Source organism: Pieris napi, chromosome 1 (genome assembly GCF_905475465.1).
Source record: "Pieris napi chromosome 1, ilPieNapi1.2, whole genome shotgun sequence".
Taxonomy (NCBI): domain Eukaryota; kingdom Metazoa; phylum Arthropoda; class Insecta; order Lepidoptera; family Pieridae; genus Pieris; species Pieris napi.
In genome coordinates, this window is record NC_062234.1 from 1,644,345 (window position 1) to 1,669,348 (window position 25,004).

General features: G+C 33.9%; 1 protein-coding gene across 2 annotated transcripts in view; it reads right to left on the bottom strand.

Moving 5' to 3' along the window:
• The window catches only part of LOC125059792 (transcription factor kayak), a 41,094-nt gene that overhangs the window by 6,830 nt on the left and 9,260 nt on the right, over positions 1 to 25,004 (bottom strand). Inside the window, exon 1 of one of the 2 annotated variants that reach the window (XM_047664496.1) lies at positions 21,414 to 21,637. The exons of the other annotated variant lie outside the window; for it this stretch is intronic. Coding sequence (XP_047520452.1) covers positions 21,414 to 21,515 — 102 coding nt within the window. The 5' untranslated portion in view covers positions 21,516 to 21,637. Of the gene's footprint in view, positions 1 to 21,413; positions 21,638 to 25,004 lie in introns of those variants that run through there. 2 annotated transcript variants of the gene reach the window in all.

Here is a 25,004-nt window from a genome sequence, read left to right on the forward strand (position 1 = left end):
ACCGAGAGTTTATTGCCTGTTTTCGGCAAAGCCCTTGATTTGAGAACTGGCAGTAAATTCTCAGTTCCTATATATTACGCTCCTCTAATAGATGCTTTTCAAATTCCATCTCACAGCTCACACTTCTTAGGCAATTCGTTTAGGATCTCCACCATTAAGTTGTGGAATAGGCTGCCCGACTCCATACGATTGGCTACCTCCCTAGCATCTTTTAAAACTCTTCTGCATAAACATTTCTTAACTATATCCTATCCTGTTCAATCGTGACTTTTGTAATTCTTGTATGTCTTATTAATTTGTGTTGCATCGCAATTCGTGAACCCGTGAGATTAGCTTTTGACTTTTTAGTTTATTTTATTAATTTTTTGTATTATTTTAAATAAAGGTTAGTTTTTATAAAGAATTGGTTATGCGCTTCTTGCACCTATCATATTTATTTTTTTAGTTTTTTTCCTTACTAGGGTTCTTTTAAACAGCTTATTAATAATATTAACACGATATTCACAACTAAACCTTAAATTTAATCTTTCTCATTAAGTGAATGTAACTAATGAGACTTTGACAAAGTAGCTGTGATCCGAATATAAATTTGGAATCATTTTTTATACTGATGTTCATAAATACATTAAGTTGAATGAACATGAATAAATTATATTTTAAATCGAAACTAGGGTAACACATTTAGATGGTACTCCGAACCAACTGTTTGAAAGCCATAACTGTTCAATGTTGAATTCCTCGAAAAATCGAACCCTATGTTCTTTAAACACTCAGCTAAAACTAAAATATCGCGTAGTTAGCGTTTCTATCTATAAAAAGTTACGCGTTGACTATGAAGTTAAAATTATTCGAATAAGGAATGTATTAAGGATGTACTTGTTATTTGTAACACAAGTATTATCTATTGCACATATTAAGATAAGACCGGTCCGACAGACACGTGCAAAACTCACCCATATTTGACTCTACAACACAATCCGTATAATATAACCTTATTATTGTACTTTGTAGGAAATATTTTAGATAGGGAAGTACCAAGTCCTTTGTGATTGCCGGTTTCTTCTGTTTAATCTCCTAGATTGTTATAAGAACTTAGTACATTTACGTAATAGAATCACGTTTATAAAGTAATTACTGGGTAAAAACTAAAATTTGGAATAAAAATTCTACTCTTTTTTGGAATTATTTGTAAAATTTATGTTCACCGTAATTGTCATATATTTTACAATAATGAATATATATGTGATGTACTTTAACACATAGATAAACTCTCTAGTATATATATAGTTTTTTTTAAGAACAGAGGGCAAACGGGTAGGCTTACTTGATATCAAATGATACCGTGCCAATGGACACTCTCAATACCCTAAGTCGAATTGGTTCGGAAATACTTCAGCTGCCTTAAAAAACGCTCATTTGTGCCGGACGTCGAGGTGATACGGGTGGAATTTCGTATTCTGCCTCGACGTACGATGATGAAACTCAGCGCGAACATTTTATGTTAGTCTAACTAATCTGATTGTGTTGCCAATGGCAATCAAACAAATGAACGTATTTAATTATAACAAATTCAGGGAACATAGAAGTTGGTTTGATAAGAACAATATTCGTAATTAAATTTGAAATTGGTCTGGATATAAGCATTAATTGCTTTGCCTTACAATTGTTATTTTCCTCATATAAAACAACCTACTTGAAATTATCATGGTTCATAGGAATCACAGTGATCTTCACGCATATAAATACAGCCAGTATTAAAAACAGCTAATAAAATCAGTGGCGCTACAACCTCTAGGTCTGGGCTTCAGATTTCTGAAACTATTTCATGATTATTTTTCAATCTAAAAGGTAAGTAGGTGATCAGCCTCCAGTGCCTGACACACGCAATCGACTTTTTGGGTCTAAGACAAGTCGGTTTCCTCACGATGTTATCCATCACCGTTCGAGCGAATGTTAAATGCGCACATAGAAAGAAAATCCATCGGTGTACAGCCGGGGCTCGTACCTACGATCTCATGGATGAGAGTCGCACGCTGAAGCCATTAGGTCAACACTGCTCTCAAAAACAATCAAAACTGTCTTTAAATCGAATTGTGTTAAACGGAATAAATTTAAGATACTTAAATCATAATTAAGGAGTTCCTACTATGGCGGTGGAAAATTCACAAAACAATGTCATGCGCATTATCTGAGCACGTGGTATCCGCGTGAACGTTCGGCCACGCCCACAACGTAAAAAACAAGAAGTCCTTTAAAAGGCAAAGAGTAGTTTTATTTTACATTAAACTATTAATATTTATATAACTGACTCTTCCTTAGAGTAAATAAAGATCTTTATGTGCAACAGACTTGATGTCCTAACGTCTCGTTTCCTTTACTATTACTTCGATAAACACAAGATCAGGTATGTTTACTATTAACATCCGATCACAACATGGAAAATTTAATAAAACTATTTACTGAACGTACTGGACATAACTGTTTATTAGATAAGCCTAATCTAAGTGCAACTATTGTTTGCACTGTCGAACTTATCTTGTTCGAGAGTTACAAGGATATACATCAAGGATTTTCCATTGAAAATTTACACCGTCTTCCGTGAAAAGTAACGAGGTCAATGTCCGACTACGCCATAAAGTATGTAAATTTTCGAAAACAAACACGGAAAGGTTTGAAGCACCTCGACTCGAAGTAAACAATGCCTTTTGAAACTATATGCCGAGAACTCTGCTACGTCACTGCCATATTATTACTAGATCTCTACGCTCGCATCGAACCTTTAAAAAAGTAAAAAATCATTTATTCATATAGGTAACACAATGTACACTTATGAACGTCAAAAACAGAAGTATACATTAAATGCCTGTGAAGTGCCCAGGAGACTTCTGTGCTTCTGAAAGGAGCTAGGCTGGCTAAATTAGCCAGGACTGTAACGCACAACGGACCAATCAGGAGTCTAATTGCGGAAAAAGGAGTCCTACAACCCTAACCCGCCTAAATGCTTCTAATTTTACATTTACTGCCAGTTCTCAAATCAAGGGCGTAGAACGGAAGAGAAGAACTGGCAATAAAACCTAACTGGCTTTGGTGGATTATACCTCAAAAATGTGAAAAGGAGTTATTGTAGAAATCATATTCTTCTCTTCAGGCAGTGGTTTTTTACCGAAGTGAGTATTCTACTGTAATATTCCGATTATAGAGTTATAGTAATTATATGGTTTTGTGGATAAAGGAAGACAAAGTGGCCAAAGGTACATTAAATCACTTCAAGGAGTTCCAAGACCATTCGAGCAACGCAATTAGTGCAGGCAATTAGCCGTCTGTTAATGAGTTTACAACTGACCGGTTGGAGAAGCTTCGTTGTGGAGGTCGAATTTTCTTACGCCTATTGCAGGTTTGTTTAAATAAAAAATCTAATTTTATAAGAGTTACTCTTCCAGACCACAAATTTAGGACTCTTTATATGTATCACTTATTGGATTTTAAAATACGGAAGTAATATTTCAGCAGATCAAGCGACGCAACTGGAAATGGATAAGCCACACACTCCGAAGAGATTCATTCATATCCAAGAGGGCGCTTGATTGGAACCAGCAAGGAAAGCGAGAGCGTGGGCGTCCCAACTCCAAACTGGCGTCGTACAGTTGCAGATGAGGCATCTTCTACCGCATTTACCATGGAGAGTGTTCAGAGGAGTTGTTCGGATTAATACCTGCAGCTGAGTTTCATCATCGGACGCCGTACTGAGCGTTTTTCCAGGCAGTTTTTGCCGCGCACCACCACTTTGTGGAATCAGCTGCCCACTGAAGTATTTCCGAACCAATTCGACTTAGGGTCCTTCAAGAAAAGAGCGTACCAATTCTTAAAAGGCCGGCAACGCACTCGCGAGCCTTCTGGCATTGAGTCCATGGGCGGCAGTATTACTTAACATCAGATGAGCCTCCTGCCCGTTTGCCCCCTGTTCTATATATAAAAAAAAGAGAGCCGGCAAGACTTGAGACTCACTGTGGAGTGTGGACGTCCTCTGCCCCATCTAGGGGTTATAGGACATTAAGTCAAAGTAATCCAAGTAATTTTTTGGATTGATGTCAAAAAAGTAATGGATTTTGACATACGTAGCAATACTATTTTCATTATTACCTCGTTACTTCTATTTTACTATGAAAATATTTTTTAATAATTATCATACTATTTTGATAAATAAAGCTTAAACTAAATTTATATTTAGGTCTTCTGATATATACTAGAAATTCATCTTGGAAAAATAGTAGGTACATTTTAATTCCTTACATATTTTAAAGTTATGAGTACATTAAAAGGACACCCCTGTCAAGGATTAGTTAATTCAGTCATGGTTCTTTATCTTACAAGGCTTGCCCATTAAGTTTCAATGCAAAACTTTTTAAATGTTAACTACGCAGTATTTTACAGTTTAAACAACTGTTTATATATATTTTATGTACTGGCAATTTTTATATTTTCCACGGCCTTAAACAAGTACTCTTAACTTAGATCATGATTCGAGTTAAAGTTCTCCATGCAGGCTCTTTTCAGCATTAGCAAACATTAGTTAGAGATTTACAGACACAAAAGAGTGGCCGGGACTTAATTGCCAGTTCTTCTCTTCCGTTCTTTGATTTGAGAACTGGCAGTAAGTGTAAAATTAGAAGCATTTAATTTATATTTCCATTTTGACGTTCATAAGTGTACATTGCGTTACCTATATTAATAAATGATTTTGACTTTGACAGTACTTTTACGATTTTTTATTACAAGGGCAAACAGGCTCACCTGATGTCAAGTGAGGGCTCCCGAGTGCATTGCCGGCTTTTAAGAATTGGTAAGCTCATTTCTTGACTCTAAGTCGGTTATCAAGTGTGAATTACATATTTTATAAATCCCGACCCACAACAAGTAGTTAACTGTTTTAAATATATGTCGAGATGCATAATCTTTAGAACAAGGGACACATGCAAGCAATATGCGGCGCCTGCATTCTGTCGCGACATTGACCGCCACCGAGCGCATAATAAATGGCTTGGCAGCGCGCCAAAGCCCTTCCTACCTTTGTTAAAAGTGCATCCTACTGTAGCCATAACGGAGAGTGAAGTGCGAAAAAATCGATACGCGATTGTTTGGGAACAATGATATACTACGACTAAACGATTGTGATACATTATTAATAGATTTTATAGGGCAGAGATAAATTTTTAAATTAGCAATTGTTTTGTTTGTGTGGGTGCAGTTGTTTTGTATGTAACAAATGGGTTTGGGCTTTATTTAAACGTCGCTAGTATAATTATATATGTCGGAGCAATGGCGCTGGTATCGGCTGCCAATTTCATTATAATTTAATAACGTCAAATTAGTTCAAAACCGTTATATGGTTTATTTTAATTTCCAATATTAATTAATATATAAACAATAAACTACAAATTATCGTTTATAGTCTGTAGTAATTTCATAGTCTTTAATATTTATGTTGTAGCAATGGCGTTAGTGACAGCATGACATTGTCATTATCATTTGATAACATCAAGTCTAATTAGTTCAAAACCGTTAATACGAATGGTTCATTTAATTTGTCAATGTTGCTAGATCTATAAATTATGTTATAAGTTATACAAAAAGTTTATAATTCTAGTGTCAAATGATTAAATTAACCCATTAGATGCTGATGATTTATCAAATCATTAAATACTATTGATTTACAATCTATATCTCATGAATTGTCTAAAATAATTTGATTAAAAAAAAAGTGCGTACAAAGTGCACAATATGTCAGAAGTGAAACTTCTTTGGCAAACTAATTTTTAACTCTTGTTCATATTTAATCTAATCTAAAACTTTAGATTTCCGTTAAGATAAGATATGTTAGGAATTTAATGAATTTTATTGTCATTAAGATATTAAAAGTGTCAAAAATTAATACAAATAATAAATTTAATTCTTTTAAATAGTATATTTCTTCGATAATAAAAACACGTGGCTTTTTAATTTACAATTCATCATTTGAGATTTCAATCAATTATTTTGCATAAAATATAAAATACTAATATTTCATAAATTCTCTTAACGAAATTTTAATTTTAAAAATAGAATGTCTATAAGGTAATTTGCCTTTCTCACTCTTTTTCAATCGCTCTCTCCTTTTCATCGACAAAAACGCTGCACATCTTCGTGACGTTCCGTAAAAATTTTACCCTCATACGCCTAAAGAAGTTTCACTTCAATAATTACAAAATCAAACACACAAATACTTTGTGCTTTGATTTTTATAAAACAATGTCTATACATCGATTTCCTTAACATTCGTATGGTAATAATAACAGGAATCGGCCTCAATTTTCATGAAAACCGTCGCATATCGTTTCTCGGAAAACCCGCGTGACTCACCACACTCTACCGCGGGTCACTACAAGCGTTCAATTCAAAATCACGCATGATTCACACGAACTATGAATCACACGACAGTGAAATTTCATGAAATAACAATTCAATTTCTCTTTTGATACGTTGCCAATACAAGGTCATTCTGAAGGTCGCACTAGGAAGTGCAGCAAGTAGATATGTTTACCACTAACGGTATCCAAAAACCACGTTAAACAATATTAGAAATTTAAACGGAACTACACTTATTACTGTTTATACAATCATTCAAAAGAGAGCGTACCAATTTTTAAAACGCCGGCAACGCACTCGGGAGCCCTTTGGCATTGAGTGTCCATGGGCACTTGTCACTTAACTGCTTTTTTAAATGTAGAAGGCGTAAGTGAAGTTGTAATACTGTAAAAACAAAATAAAAGAAATAGCGTTTTCTAGTTTCCAACTGAGTCGCAAAAAAACCTGCATGTATTGAAAAATAAAAGTGTGAAGGCGGTATTATAATGTTGAGGTTGCGCTGATCTTAAGCCGCAAAGTATGGCGCCGGAGGACCGGATATAGTCCGGAAATGGCGAGCATTCCTCCTCGCGCCGAGTTGCCAAACCACATGTTTCATTAAAAATTGGAACATAATACGCAGTTTTAACGACAAATACTTGTGGTTACATTTTAAAATCGACTCAACCTAACCTATATAAAAATTTATATAAATTCTATATTTCAATTTATATGAGTTCAAGTATTACGTCACGCAATTTTTGGAGTTTATAGACCCCCCCCCATTTAACGCGCCGTAACGCTTTTGTGTACCCAAGTACAGTACTGTACCCATGAATAGTAAAACGTTTCGTGACCACCTAGTGACTCTTTATACCTAAAAGTTACCATTAAAGTGTAAAAGTACTGAAAATTCGACAATTTTAACAATATTAACAATAACGGCTTAATTCAATCCCCGCCCCGCATCGTAACGTTGTACAAAAGGACTCCCCCCCCCCCCAAATTCATAACGTAATACTTTAACGCTCCCTTATTGATTTTTGCTCTCAAACATTAATGCCTTAAAATATTTATCCGTCTTTACTTAAAATTTTATACAGAATTAATTATAAATATTTTTTTTTTCAAGGACCTCTTATAGGCTCTATGTCTCTCTGTCTTGAGTATTTTTCTCCTAATCTTCTTCACCAACGAACGTCTTGAAGCTCTCAAACATATTGTCATTTGTCATATATTTAAAAATATCGAAGGGAGATCTGGTAAATTTAATCTTTCTGTTTTTCTCCGTAATACGGAAAATTTTGACATCTTGAAAGGGTAAAAGAAAATTATCATAGGGCTCATTAATTAATAATACAAATCAGGGCAGACAGGTTATCTATTTCTATATTACATTATTTTATTAATTGCGATAAGACACGGCTGCAGAACAAAGAACGCTATGCAAGGTATTGTGAATTTATTATTTTAGTTTTTTGTTCATATACCAAAGTCTGAAATGTTTTAATGTTTTGAAGATTATGTAAGGATATAAATGTTAAAAACATCTTACATAGAGGGAAGTTTCAGAATTGTTTTAAGGCCAAATAATTATTTCTTTGCAACTACTATTCAATTGGAAAAATAATTCGGCAAAGTTCACTTTGAATATTTATTAGTAAAAATATGTATTCTTATTATTCTTACAGACGAAGTAAAAACAATATTGTCAAACATACAAGAAAAACTATTCATTGTTTTTGTATGCCCCTATAATACTTTTATGTTGAGCAGTGTTGTCCTAATGCCTTCAGCGTGCGACTCTAATCCTTCAGGTCGTAGATTCGATCCCCGGCTATGCATCAATTGGCTTTCTTTCTATGTGCGCATTTAACATTCGCTCGAACTGTGAAGGTAAACATCGTAAAGAAACCTTGCCTTAAACCCAAAAAGTCGACGGCGTGTGTCACAGGAGGGTGATCACCTACTTGCCTATTAGATTGAGAAATGATCGTGGAACATATACAGAAATCTGAGGCCCAGACCCAAAATGGTTGTAGCGCCACTTATAAACAATACTTTTGTTAGAGCACGGATATATACGGCCTTCACAACGGTCCTGTGCATTATCTCGTATTATCGTTCCGTCATTGTTATTTTTGTGGTGTGGTACGGATAAGTGATAAATAATGTACTTTGGTACTGTATGCAGTATCCCATAGATATTTAAAAACTGGTTTTCTTTTGATATGATATAATTAAACCTATTCATCAATTCAGTTCCGTGTAAACGAAAATAATATAAATTTCTTGAGACGAATATACGCAAAAATATATGTAGCACAGTAGCAGTGTTGGCCTAGTGGCTTGAGCTTACGACTCCCAATCCTGAGGTCGTCCGTTTAAATCACCGCATTTAACATTCACTCCTACCGGCATGCATTATACCCAATGATCATTAAAGGTGTTAAAACTAAACTGTTTAAACTTTGTATTCACTAGAAAACATATTTTATATTTATAAATTACCCAAATAAGATAAGCAACTCAAAACAAATTGTTTTGATTAGATTAGACTATATTTTCTATAAAAATCATATTTTACATTATCCACTAATATACTTACAGTACAAAGACAACCCACGCTGGAAAACACCAAGCAAACGCTTGTTTTATTTATTTTTTAATTGCGTCGCCCACATGAGTTTAAATTACTCATGTTACAAGGTCTAAATTAAAAGTTAAAAGTGGTTTAGCACGATGTATCTGATTATATTAGTCTTAAGAATGAATCGATGATAAATTTAAAAAATAAATCAGTGGCACTACAACCTCTTTAGGTCTTGACCTCAGATTTCTGAATCTGTTTCATGATCATTTTTAAATCTAATAGGCAAGTAGGTGATCAGCCTCCAGTGCCTGACACACGCCGTCGATTTTTTGGCATGTCGGTTTCCTCACGATGTTTTCCTTCACCGTTCGAGCAAATGTTAAATGCGCACATAGAAAAAAAGTCCATTGGTGCACAGCCGGAGATCGAACCTACGACCTCAGATATGCGAGTCACACGCTATAGCCACTAGGCCAACACTGCTTTAAAAAAACAGAGTATTATTCATAATATTTTGTGTAACGCTTTCGGAGGAATGCGATCAAATTTTTATTACAACACAAATACTATGAAAACTGATTTAAAAAATGAAACTTTAATGTACGGATGTCGAGATGTACTTTGCTGTTAAATTGCAAAGATCTTTGACGGCAAAAATAATAAAGCAACGTGAAACAGTTACGTGCAGACGTCAGACAAAGCCATTGTCTCGTTCGTTACCTTGAGCCGAGGAAATGATTAATACGTGATATAAAGAAAATGCACAGAAAATCTAACCAAACACTAACATATCACAACAAAGGTATATAATTGCTCATTTATAACGACTTACAAATCAAATCAAAATCAAAATACGTTTATTCAATTTAGATGCTTCTTAGAGCATGCTTATGAATGTCAACAACGTTTACAAAATTCACGAAAGAGCAGGACTACGCCCGCGCCATCCGTTCGCAAAACTACCAGGAGGCCTTGTTCTGAGAAGAACGGGCAAGAAACTCAGCAAGTTTTGCCCTCCCTTTACATTACAATTATTCAAAGGAAAATGTCATAAACCACAACGTCATTAAAGTTACATAAGTAAAAAAAAAAATCTGTTCTGTGATTTACCACACAATCTCAGATTTTACAGTCTCAGTCTCTTATATTTAGAATCGATAAGTAATCTGCGTATAGGATTTTATCAAACGAGAGTTCGGGGTTAGAATAACATTCATTTGGGGAAAACCCAGTTATTTATATAGCTTTATGAATATAGTTTTTGACTTTTTAATTTATTTCGATTATTTTAAATTAATGTTGGTGATTCTATATTTATACGATTTGATTATATACTTCTTACGCTTTACCCATCATATTTCTTTCTAATTTCTCTTTTTAATTTTCCTCCTTACGAAGGTTGCCTGGGAGAGATCGTTTGTTAGCGATAAGGCCCGTTGCACTCCTTAATTTTTTTATTATTTGTTTTTCCTGTTTTTGTACATAAATTAATAAAAAATAAACGCTAGAAATCCTAATTACTGTATGTTTATAAGCAACACTAAATCGTCCCTTAATAGTAGATTAATACTTCAAGAACATAGTATCTTTAAACTAAAACTTTAGTTTTAAAACATAATTAGGTTTAAAGGTCAATTTAATCAGGCAAAGAACAGAGAAAGATGTTTTTCAATACGATGTTTTAATTAATTCTACTTAGATAAGTATTTTATTTTTTATTTTGTGGTTGCTTGTTACATTTTTTCCTTGATAGTTTGAAATTTTAATTTCCTTATATAATTTATACGTAGGTATGTGTAAAATTTGTGAAGTCATATTTTCGAATATTTTAAGCATACATGCTGTTTTAGGACTTATAAATAAATATATGTATTATTGTGGCTTAAAACTTCGCTTGTTAGCGACAAAGCTATAAGAAAATTTAAAGCACAATTCAAATGCTAGTAGTAATATAAAATCAACAAAACGCTAATGCAAATCTACTTGCATTCTTGCATAAGATGACCTTGGTGAGATTTATCTTATAAATCATTTTTAATATTACAATATAAAGATTATAGTCGGCTGTACCTCTACTTGTCTTGAAGTTATGGGTAACTCCTGAACAATAATTCGGGTTGTCAAAAGTCTAGAACGCATGAAGATATAGAATCCACGAAATATACGTGGTTACAAGCGTTCTTTGTATTTTCTTAAGTACGTACATTTAGCACTTAGTTAACATTTCTGAGAAAATTTGCGTCTGATATCCCCTTAAAGCGGATATTTTAGAGCGCTTTTTTATTGGACGGTTAATAGAAACACTTTGGTATATTCATCCTAGTCGCACCAGACACTATTTATGTTCTTATACATAAATCTATTAAATATAGGTGAAAGAGTAGTTGAAAAAATAATAAAAAATAACAGTCGACGAAAAAATTATTGAATTAACCGCTGTTTTTTATAAATTATTTCCCGACTTTAACTTGTAACAACTTATAGAAAGAAGTATTCAGACCCTAACCACACTTTACGGTCGATGACACGTAAGTGTCTCATATAATGGAGGTCCTTATTTGACAGTTCCGATTTATGTGTGGTGGTACCTAACTCATTTAATGTACATACGAAATCAATTCTTGTAATAAATTCTAAATTTCAATAATACGTATTTAATACCCGAATGCTTCTGCACTAACTTCTGCACGAGTCTGTTTAGTATTCCCGAAGCAAGTCTACTTAGGGTCCTTCAAGAAAAGAGTGTACCAATTCTTAAAAGGCTCGCGAGCATTGAACATGTCCATGGGCGGTGGTATCACTTAACATCAGGTCAGCCTACTCAACAGGCAATAAAATTATAGGTAACCGACACAGAAATGTCTCAGCCCATATTACATACTCACGTCGTTAACGTCGCCAAACAGAGATTTATGCAATTTCCAGAAAATCTTGCTATACATAATACAAATATTCGTTATCAGTGTGATAATGACGCGCAAAAGGTCTGCTAATTCCAGCCGGCGGGCTTATCACCCTTCCACGAAAGCAAAGATAAGAACTTTCATTGCAAAATACTTCAAAGTACACGAGGACTATGGAACTGATTAGCTATATTTTATAGTTCAATATTTATTTAGTAGGTAGTTCAATTGTTAATTTACCTTTGCAAAAACCTACCTACTTAAAAATTCTGTCAGATGCAAATTTATGTATATTGTTTATATGAATATAATATAATATGTTCAATGACTTCCCAAAGTAATATGAATGTTATTTAAATATTAGAAATCTATATGTCTGAGCAAAAGAGAGTGTAAGGGTGATGCAAGAGGTATATGTCCTTAAGATAAAGCACTATTCACATGACATAACTAGATAGTACACCCCAGTGCTCAGTAGGTATACTGATGATGCAAATAATCTCGATTATGGCAAGGTTGACGTCGGTCTGAGGGTTCGTTCAACTGACCGCGAACGATGACACGAAGCGCGCGCGCAACAACGCACCGTCACATGCGCACCAGACAACATCGCCAAAACCTTTTACCCAATCAGCAAAATACTAACAGCCCTAACCAAATTCTGTGGTCTTAAAAATTGCAGGAAACAAAAGAGCCGTTCCAGTTTCAACATCGCAAAATCATGTTCCAACATGTTACGAGGAAAACGCTGACTTAACTATGTAGGCCGTTAAAACACAATTATATTATGACATCAGCCATTCTGACAAATATCAAAAATAATTATCATTTCCACTTACCAAATAACTACGATAAGGCAATCCAGTAACTAATTGCACTGCACAACACTTTTTGCGATTTCAAACTTGAAACAACAGAAGCGAACGCGTGCGCACAATAAAAACAAGCGACTGACAGATGTCGGGCGCGGAAAACCCCTGCGCGGTGAACGTAAATATTGCGCTTCGACTGGACAAAGGTTTTTATCTAAACCGGTGTCAGTGCAACACGAGAATCACGGTCAGCGGTGGAGCGGTGAGTGAGGCTCGCGTGGCGGCCCCGCCGTCGTCTGATAAGCCTGGCGCGACGCCCCTTGGCGACGCCTACGCCCCACTCGGCGCCGGTGCATCGTAAACACACCACCGGCCGCCCCTGCCGGCCAGACGGGCCCCGCAAATGCACCACCTACGCAATTTCGCAACTGCAGCAGAACTTTCAACTCCTCAAAAAGGCGAACTTGCGACACCCCGTAGCCTAGATATCGAAGAGAACAATGAGGTGCAACCAACAAACCCTTTTGGTGTCCTCCTAATTGGGAACCCAACACAGTCTGCGCGATTACTTACGTAGAATTTATAATTAAGTTTGGAAAGAAGTGCCAAATTGCAGTAATATTTACAAATGGATATTATACAAACCTCTCAAAGTTGCATCGTTAAAGGTACATACATTTAGAAAGTAAACAATTAATTATAATTTGATGACAATCTAATATGAACCGTAAAAAGTCATGTTCAAATTCAAAATTAAAAGGAAGGTTTAAAATTCCTAATAATCCGTCAGCCCGATAAAAATTAAAATTAATTAGACTATAGTTGTACAAATAGTAAATTATTCAAAACACTTATAAAGATTGCATTGGGAATGTTAGACAGAGATACATTGAGGAAAATCATTAATTGAATAGTAGGAACGCTGGACAAAAAATTACCGCGTTGAATAAATGCAAGCAAATGCAATAGACCACATTATAATCACTGATTTCAATATTGATAAGGAAACTGAAAATAAAGAAAACCAAAAAACATCGAAACTGTGTGGGAGTAATAAAACGATAAATTGGATTCAATAGGAACAGCGAATTATATCGTCAACCAAAGTGGTAAAATTGCTGCACTTAAAAATTTCCAACATCAACTTTGAACCGAAAATCTTCGTGAAACAAAGTCAAAAATTATTTATTGTAACACAATGTACACTTATGAACGTCAAAAAAGAAATATACATTAAATGCTTCTAATTTTACATTTACTGCCAGTTCTCAAATCATGGGCGTAGAACGGAAGAGAAGAACTGGCAATAAACTCTCCGCCAATTTGTTTAGGCATAGGTCACAAAAAAATTGAAGCAGACTTAAATTAAACATTCGTGGTACAAAATGCAGTCATAAACCTTTACGAGTGCATTACTCTCTGTAAACTGACAGAGTGCGAGATCCTTCAACCAAGAATGCCCACACAAATAAAAATATTCAAACATTGTATGCTACATACCACAAACGAATAAACGGTACCACAATTTCAATATTGGGCGAGTTATAAAAGACGGTTTTCTAACGATAAAAAATTAAGGTCCTTTTGAATATAAGTCAGGCTGTCAACCGAGAAATCTGGTGAGACGCATTAGGCCCACATAATTTACGAGATTAATCTTTTCAAATAATTTGACCTTTTCATCTGACGAAGGTTCATTAAATAATGTCCGTATTGGATGTGCGCTTATTGTGGCGTCGATCACGATTTTGGTTTAAAGAAAACGGATTTAAGCTATGTATTATTATAAACTTATAATTATTTTACATAATTTTAAATTTTTCCCGACGTTTCGCGTGCGTGGTCACGGTGACTGAAGACATATTACACATATTTTCTGTATTTATTTCCCCGGAGTTTATAAAAGTCGTTAAAAAGTGTTTTCTTTAAATGTGTAAAAGTAATGTTAACTAAAGACAATACTACGATTTTAGTTGTTTAAGTGTATTTTAAGAATCTATAAGTCGCGCAGGAAGGTGTATATTTAAATTAAAATTGCCCGTATCTATGTTTAAAGAACTTTATTTCTCATTACAAAAAAGAATGTATTTTATTTACATGAGAAACTTAATTTGAATATACTTAATTTTTTTCTACTAGGCTCATTCTGATATGCTTTAATGCCCTTTTGAATTGGTTAAATGCGCTAATATTACGAATTTAAGACGGTTATTGACTAAATAATTGCACACCCTCATACATAGACTTATTCAAATAATTTGTGCGCGGCTTCGGCAAGATAAGCAAACTCACTAACAAAATCTATATTATGATCTAATCTTACGGATTTTAATACGTTTAACGAGTTCCTATTAATTGCCATATTTTATTGCTATCAACCTATTGTTAAATCGTGGAATCTGTCGTATTCTTTAGCTTATGAATGTGGCCATTGTCTGCCTTATGAGGTGAACAATTCTATGTAAATAGAACACATAAATGTGGGACATAATATTTTATAATAATCAAACGCACGTGCACTCAATGCAAGTATGACATCCTTTAATAAGGCAATCAAGGCGGAAACGTGGAAAATGTCAGTAATCTACGGTGCTCTAAGCACGACTCATGACCGTAATCGGAACAAGGACTTAGCAGCTGTTGTAAATATCGGCTTCACGCTCATTGTGACGTAACTGAGTGCAACAAAGAAATAATTGCAGTGGGAATTGATAATCCTTTGTTAGAAATTTGTTTATTAAAATAATGGAATAGCTAAAAGATGGAAAGACTTTATATGATCCAAGGGGAAGAAGGGCACTCTAGAAAAAGGTAGAAGATATAGAAGATATAGAAGCGTTAGCAGGAAGCGAATGGAGAAAGAAAGCCATGGATAGAGAAATTTAAAAGCTCCAATCAATGGTCCAAATGTAAACTGTATATTGATAACATTTGTAAAGATTGGTAATAAACGGGCTTTATTATTAAAACTTCATTATATTAATACGTCATTAGATAGTTTTACGTCATTATAAATTTGGTAATAATACAGAAAATATTCCTTTACATTACCGTAACTGATAATCTCAAGTTTAACCAAATATTGTTAACAATAATATTAATTATGATAACTAATAATAATTTTAAGATTATACCCGTGCGACTTACGAAAATTAAGTTGTCGATCATTAAAACAAAAGGATTATAAAATTTCAAGAATGTTCACATGCGATCCAAATGTATGAGTCATCCGACCCGTACTTAGTTGTAACTATCGTCCAAAGTCAATAAAATTCAAGAGCTGTTTTACACTGTAAAAAAAATAAACAAATCAATTCTGTCAAGGTTACGTGTTACGATATCACATTTAAAAGTGACATTTACCTACAACTTTTACTAAATTTACTACTAGAATAGATACTAGTTTCATAATAATTAAATTCTAAATGACAAAGTGATATTATCTAAATATAGCTGTGTCGATGTACGTATATTATTTATAAAAATTATATTATCAAACTACTAGATAAAACTAACCGGAAATTCCAAGTCGATTTCAATTAACTATAAAATATATTCTTTGTAAAATATTATTTGAAAACAAAGCTATAACAATTTATGAGAACTTAAAGTATGAAATAACGTCGCTGTAGAATGATAACCTCGTATGTCCACAGAACCAAACATTACAGGAAACGAAAAATGTTTCATTTCGTCAATGTTCGTTAAAATATTATCATGTGTTTTTGTCCATAGTTTTCGATATTAATTAATAACATAATTAGTCCTTCATGATTATACCAGTTAAACGACATAAGAGTATAAGAATAAAAACTAAATGGTTTTTTGACATACGAGACTATCATTCTACAGTGACGATAAGCTCGCTAAGGTTCTGACGTCAAAAAGGAAAGTTGTCATGGGAAAAAGACTAAGTTCTTTTAAGCTTCAAGCCTCCGCAAACACAAAGGGCAACCCAGAGGCAATTATTAAATCATCTTAAAGTCGGCTACTTTGCAGATACCTTAACAATAATCTCCCGTTACGAGATAAGTCAGTTCAAAATATTTACTGTACTATTGTTACCTTTTTTTTCAAAAGCCGAGAATAACATTGTCGTTTAAAATACCGATATCTCAGTTAACCTTTCTCGGAGCTAATAAAAAATTAAAGCCATTTAAAATAATTGGAAGCAATCGTGACTGGTCCATTACCAAACCGAAACAATCTTATTTACATTTATTTTAAATGAAAACTATTTACTACCTTTCAACGATATTTTCAATTATTAAAACCATTCGTAAAATCACTATAGTAATCCAAGTAAACATTTAAACAAATTATCTGTAAGCATCGAATCAAATGTCAAACGTCAAAAATGTAACAAGTAGTTTAACAACGGTAATAAAAAACGAAGTATTTAAAAAGTGATAGACAACAACGTGGGTGGTGTGAAACTGTCAAATAGTGGGCAGGCGCACAAAAATGTCATACTACCGACACAAGTTTTTATAAGGCGTTAGACTTGTTTTATTGGCCTCAAATTTAACAAGGTGGATTATTAAGTTATATTAGTAATGTACCTCTATTCTGATAATATTTGTATATAAAAGGATACCTATATACCGTGAGACACTGTAGTTGATATAAATTTAATAAAGTATAATATGATATGTACGATACAAATAATATAAGAACTGACTTTGACTAATAATGTAAAATATAAAATTCCTTAAGACAAATTTGCGCGCCATTGTGTGTGGCAGAATATGCGAACTTACGTTTGTACCACCTTACACATTTTTGTACCATATTCTTGCAATAAATAAATTATTATTATAAATGGCAGCTAATAATGATGAATCTGTATAATATATATATACAATATACTATGTTTTATCTATGTTATAACACATTTAAAAATTTGTTACGATATTACGCTACAAAAGAATGAATGTATGTTCCGAAACGCATTACAACCTTATACCATTACAAAATTACAAAAATTCTTCAAAAAAGTCCACATAAAATTTGAGCGTTTGACAATTGACTTATGCACTTTCGAATATGAATGCCATTCTTCGTTAAAAAGATTAGAACTATTGTAAGAAGCTCTTACCAGAAACAAAAGCTTTAAAGCGTTTTAAATTATCTCTATTCTGTCCGAAGCGGAACAAGACAATGGACAACACTTTAAGTAATGGACCGAAATGGATAACATTGGTTAAGTTATCTTCAACGACAGCAATAAAGTCACAACGTCTCAACTTATGCAACCGAAGTGTCCACTTAGGTTTATGGTGACTACTGATAATTGTGTACTTAGATATTTTAAATGTCTCTTAAAACATTGAGAACATAGGGTTATTAAACAAGTCTTTTTTATTTTTATAAAGACAATTCACGCCAATTGACCTAGAATCATGCTAAGCTGGTGAAGCTTGTGTTATGGGTATTAGGCAACGGATATACACTAAAACACCTAAGCACAACACCCAATGGTGTTGTTCTTAGGTCTTGGGTGTTTAAATATGTATATCTATCTATAATATGTATTTATATCCGTTGCCTAGTACCCATAACACAAGCTTCACCAGCTTAGCATGGGACTAGGTCAATTGGTGTGAATTGTCCAATCATAAAAAAATAAATAAAATAAATAAATAAATGCTTGAATATGTGGAATATGGGATGAATGTAAGATAAAATCATTCGAATGACGAAACAAGCTTCCTGAATCTTGTTCCCTGCCATTTTTAGCACAACTTAATCTGGAATCTAAATCAAAGCTTTTCATTTGCAAAATTAGTAAGGATATAAAAGGTTTCCATATATAGAAACTAAATAAATAAATAAATCAGTGGCGCTATATAGATCTGGGCCTCAGATTTCGGGCGAAAGTTACATGCGCACATAGAAAGAAAGTCTATTGGTTCACGGGGATCGAACCTACGATCTCAGAGATGAGAGACGCACGCTGAAGCTATTAGGCCAACACTGCTTATATTATTTATTGAAATATCGAAATAAAATATTTCCTATCAAATATTTAATTAAAGGCTTTCTAGTGAAAAATCTTTTAAAAAATTACTACGAATTACGCGCAAGATGTTGTGAACTATGATTTCCGCGCACGACATCTTGGCTGACTCATATTTCTACGAAGCATGACACACGAATATTATCTAATCGCACAAAGACCGTGAAAAATATAGTAGTTAAAATCTATTTCAGCATATTAATTTTAATACAATTTTGGAATACCAATTCAATTTACATGACAAATACAGTCGGTTATTGACACAAAGTTGTAAAGAAGAAAATTAATCTGAAGCACCAAGCTTGCTTTTTTCATATTCATCAAGTCAATTAAAGATTCAAGTAATACATATATATATATATTCAAAACGCATCTAACTAGCCATTATAAATAGTCGTATGTTCATCTTTTAAAGTTGATATGTGCATAAAACCTTGCCTGACTTACCGGGGCCAAACATGGTCGATAGCAAAAAAATATATAAAAATTGAGAGACAGCAAGGAATTGAACGAAGCATTTCAAAAATCAAAGACGGGACAGAGTAAGAATAACAAAAAGAAGTGCGTGCGTACAAAGTACACACGACACATGTCAGAAGGGAAACTTCTTTATACTACTATTTTATAATATGATCATGAAACAGATTCAGAAATCTGAGGCCAAGACCTAAAGAGGTTGTAGCGCCACTGATTAATTAATTAAATATTTCATAAATTCTCTTTACGAAATTTTAATTTTAAAAATAGAATTTCTATAAAGTAATTCGCCCTTCTCACTCTCTTTATTTTCGACAAAAACGTTGCACATCTTCGTGACGTTCCGTTAATTATACCCTCATGCGCCTAAAGAAGTTTACTGGTGGTTTATTATTATTAATTTATTAAGTAAGTAAATTACCATTTTCTTAACAGCTTAATTACTCAATAATTAATTTACAAAAAAGTTTCACTTCTGACATGTGTACTTTGTACGCACGCACTTTTTTATATACTAACATTAGTTTCAAAATCGTCATCGATATAAAATACAAATATCTGCCAAGTTCGAGGAACTTCCCAGAGCATTACAGCTTCAAGTACTGTGATAATAAACATTTACAGCGCATCTAACATTGTTAATAGACGTATGTATAGCAGTTCATCTTAGTACAGTACAATTAGAACAAATTGTTCACATCCGGCTTTTATTGGTCGCAATATAACCGTTTAATAGGTGTCGACCGAATACATCTGCTATCTTACCACAAGTTTGATATTGGTTAAATTAATTTAGCCACTTGTTTATAAATTAAACGACTTGAACAAGTATTCAAAATTACTTGAATAAATACATTATCTGTTGTGTATTGTGAGTTAAATTAAATTGCGTAATTAATAAATATATACTCTTCAGCGTAATTAGAAGGTTCCAGATTTAATTAATCCTTGAAGTTAATTAAGTTTATATTAGCGTAAACTTATAATATTTAATGAACAATATTACGAAAAGCAGGTAAACGATTACAAAGTGGGAATTCCCAGGCGGACGTGCGTTCTTGGAAATAAATTACGACGCGGGCGCAGGAGAAATTTCACAAGCAATGTAGGTCAAGACAGCCGGACTTGAAGTTTTCGCCTCGAAAAGGTTAACATCGCTACCCGGTTCTTGCGCAATTAGACTCCTTAAAGATCAGTTGTTTCTAGAAGACAATCTTACAGTAATCATAAAAAACTCCTTGCTTTGTATGCACGCGCATAGACAAATTTAAAAATAAAATTTAATTAATTAGGAAATATCATGTAACTGCGTTGTTTCATTAAGTACTATACAGTGTTATAAGATGAACAATTAAAACAATAAAACCCTCAAATAATATATCATCTCAAAATATATTTGAACCACTTCTCTGGTCTTATCTGAATTAATAAAAAAATGACGCAATTATACCGCACGTGACTCAGCTATAAAGTCTACAACCAAGTATTCTAGAGTACACTCTAGGTAATACCCAGACTTCATTGATACTTTATAGAGAATTTTGAACAGCTATAGCTTTGCGGTTACTGACGCCAACAACACAAGGTAAATAACATAAGAAATTATAAAACCACAGTAATTAGAATAACGCTCAATTTGTCATGCACTCCGCTTCGACACAAAAACAAATAAATTTAATGCAAGAGATGTAATAGAACCTTTTGAAGACTTTTTATTAAGATTTTTATATTCATTAGTTTCATAACTAAGCGTCATCGATAGGAATACATATAAATGGAGCAGCTGCCAAGTTCGAGGAACTTCCCAAAACTTGGTGAAGTGCTTACGTCACACGATGACGTCATCCAGTCGTATGAGTTGTGACGTTTTACTAGTTTGCCCCATTCACATGTATTTGGTTACGTGCTAATCGAGTCAAGATCCGCATTTCTTCATATTGCATCATATAAAACTCGTAAAATATGTTTTGTTCTAAGACAATATTTGGTAACATCTATAAGTAATCTAGTTGCAGGAACTACAACTTTCCATTTGAAACCTTGAAACGTTTTAAGCTAAAGGCCGATAGAGATAACTTTATCAACTGATATTACTTCGCTTTTATACGCTGGCGCCATCTCTTGTTACAGCGTGACATTAAAAACTATTAACGATACTTAATTCATGTATTATGTTGCATAATATAGATATGCATAAGATTTAAATAAGAATTACAAGTAAAACTCACCACTGGCTTTGAATATTCATTCTGGTAGTCGAACATAGTAGCGAACATAAGACTTTCGTCCTGCTCGCCGTTGAAAAGGTGGTAGGGCACCAACTGAGACATGAAGACAGTTTTCACAATCGTCCACAATCAATGCACCAAATAAAAATCAATAAAAAAATCAAATAAAAACACAACTGATAAGAGGATGACTCATGTAGACGCGAGTTAGCTAGAATGTTTAATATCAAACTGAGTCAGCGCCCGCGGTGCCAGCTAGTTTTGTACGCGACGAAACCGCGCACGCGCACTTCGCACTTCACAAAAAGGTAACAAGCGACAGCAATTTTAGCAATTCTGAGCCAAAATATTCAAACGGCTGTCATGATAAAATATTTTTCCAATGAATCTCGGAAGTGGATACGATTAACCATTTGTTTCTTTCAAGTTGGCAAGAAATAACGAGTAACGGGAATAAACCGAAATAGAGCGGTTCGAATTGCTTCAAAGAATCGTATTATTATTATTTTTTATAGCAAACGAGCGTACGAGGGAGCGATTGAGGGAGTATAGAGTATTCTCTTTTTTTAATAGTTGGAGGTCGTATCCCACCGGGAGTCGATTTCACAGTTCGCTAGTTCGCAAAAGACCGCGTAAAGGCCGATTTACATTATCTTAGTGTTTAGGAGAGTGCTTTAGTACAACTTGAAAGGCAAATTCTTTAGCGTAGCGTTTACATGTTAACTAAAGTACTATCCTAAGTACTATTATATAAAGCATTATTACTATTATATAAAGCAAAGTACTATTATATAAAGCACTCTCCTAAACACTAAGATAATGTAAATCGGCCTTAAGACTTCTAGCTCGCACGGTAATGAAACGAGACAGGAGGGATCAACCCAAACAACTTTTCAGAACACTCTACAGTTTATAGAATACGCATAGACGCAATGTATCTGCGTAGAGAGAGAATCAATCAATCGTTATTTTAAAGAATCAAAAGAGCAGGTTCAGTCCAGAAGTAGCTCTATGGATTGATAATTCTTATAAAGATTTCGATATTAACTGCGTAATTCTTAACTAAGCCCAGGCCTTTACTCTTATTACAAAGTAGACATAAAATAATTTATATTTTTTTAAATACTACAGATTATTGTATGGAAACTTTAGGTAGCGCTCCGAGAGCGTTAACCAAAGCGAAAGCGCAAACATTCATCGTTAAAACCCAATAAGTGAGTACTATACAAACTGTATGAAAAGCCAATGTTCGAGCTGTCAAAAACTGGTATTGTATTGACATATACCTGTCATAGTTGTAATACTTTTGTGTCTACTCCAGTCTTAGATAAATTCTATATACTATATAATGTGCCTAAAATGGATCACAACTGTTCGAGATGACATAAAAACGAGTTGAACAAGACGTACAGACCCGACCTGTAACGCAAGTGTGACTCTGAATTAGCGAGCAAATAACGTCTATGGTGAGAAAACGTTGAGGCCAATAGATAGACTACCCTGTCAGTTATTAGATAGCCTAATAAGCAACAAAAAAAGGAACTTGAGGAACTATTGTTTAATTCATTTGCGCGCTCCTAAACAACTGCTATGGGTAACTACTGCATTAATACAAACCAGTTTTCAAATGTAATAACATTATATTATTCTGTTAATTAACTAAATAAAAAAATAGGATGTTTACATATCTTTTAACGTCAAACTGAACACACCTACATAGTTATAAATAAAAATTAATATTAAAACAAATTTAAAAAGTTTGGTCCCTGTGGTAGTGTACCATTAACGCTGGCAGAATTTCCTCACTGCATTGCGATACTTATACGTTGAACAAGAAATGAAAATATAGATTTAAATGACGGATATATTTAGTTGCACACTGGCTGAATTCACAAGAATTTGAAGTTTTTACTTGTTATGGTTATATTATGTTTTACGTTAGTTTTCTATTGTATTAGTATTAAGTTACTGTAAAAATAGGAAATAAGGAATAAATAAATAAATAAATAAATGTCAGTATGATAAACTTCCTCTTGCTATTAGTAAAGGCCGATTTACATTATCTTAGTGTTAAGGCCGATTTACATTATCTTAGTGTTAAGGCCGATTTACATTATCTTAGTGTTTAGGAGAGTGCTTTAGTGCACCTTGAAAGGCAAGTTCTTTAGCGTAGCATTTACTAAAGCAAGTAGCGTTTACATGTTTTAAACTAAAGTACTATCCTAAAGCACTCTCCTAAACACTAATGATAATGTAAATCCGCCTTTTAGGAGAGTGCTTTAGTACAACTTGAAAGGCAAGTTCTTTAGCGTAGCGTTTACTAAAGCAAGTAGCGTTTACATGTTTCAACTAAAGTACTATCCTAAAGCACTCTCCTAAACACTAAGATAATGTAAATCAGCCTTAACTCTACCATGTCCCTGCATATATGCAAACAGTTTTTATTCCTAGCTAAGGCATAGAAGGCTTCGCAGACTAGACGAATTATATGTTACATTTTAATATTATATTATTTTATATGTACAATTTAAACCTAGATAGTTCCAGACTACGCAACATTTGACACTATTCGATATGGTAATGTAGGTCATACAGTGCACTATTTGGTATTGTATTTATAAACATTTGCGTTTAATATCACATTTAAATAACAAAGGGCTTGCTTTTTTGATATACGGTTAGACAAGGTCCAGAGTAACACTTGGCCAGTGGTTCTTACTAGTATTCTTCTAGCAGAGGTTGCTAACGTATATCTTCTGGTAGAAATCTTAGAGCAGAAATTGTATCCTCAACGGTGAACCAATATCAGTTTTTTTCCTTAATCCCTTTACATATTAACGGCGTCTGACTATGGGACGTTAAGGGAAAGTACCGTATATGCAGTGGCGTGAAAATAGGGTTGCAGGGTTTGCAAAATTCCACGGGCCCCCGACCCAAGAGCGCCCCTGCCCAAGAGATATTATGTTCTATGGATGAATGTGGAGTATCCAATACGCATTGGGCTAGCGTGGGGACTACAGACCATTCCAACTCGCCTAAGAGAGGAGCCCTATGGCTATTAGTGGGACATATACAACGTGTAATTGACGCTGAAAATCTCGAAGTTTATTAAAATTAAGCTGAGTAGGGACAATTTTTACTGATAGGGCCCATCAAAAGAATTGCAACGAAAGAAGATTGCCACGGGCCCTAGATGGTATAGTTACGCCACTACGTATATGATAAGAAAGTCAACAGGCAACGGACTGGCAAAGATTGGTGATTTGCGTAAGACAATAGGGATAACATTTTGAGCATTTAATTAACTTAAATAACGTCGGCAGTTTCAGAATGTTTTTAATTTGATTAAAATTATTAATTTCACGTTGTTCCTTTCTTTCAAAATACTACCTTACTCAAGAAGAATTATAATTTTTGTCCATTCTCTAGATTGGCATAAAAAAATAAGGAGTGTTTTTTTCACATTTGAGTCGGTACGATTCCCAGACGAGACAAGTTTAAGAAAATCATTGAATGCAGTAATACTTATTTTAAAAAAAGTCTTCTTTCAGCAAAATATCCTATCTACGATATTTAAAGTACTTTCCCTTC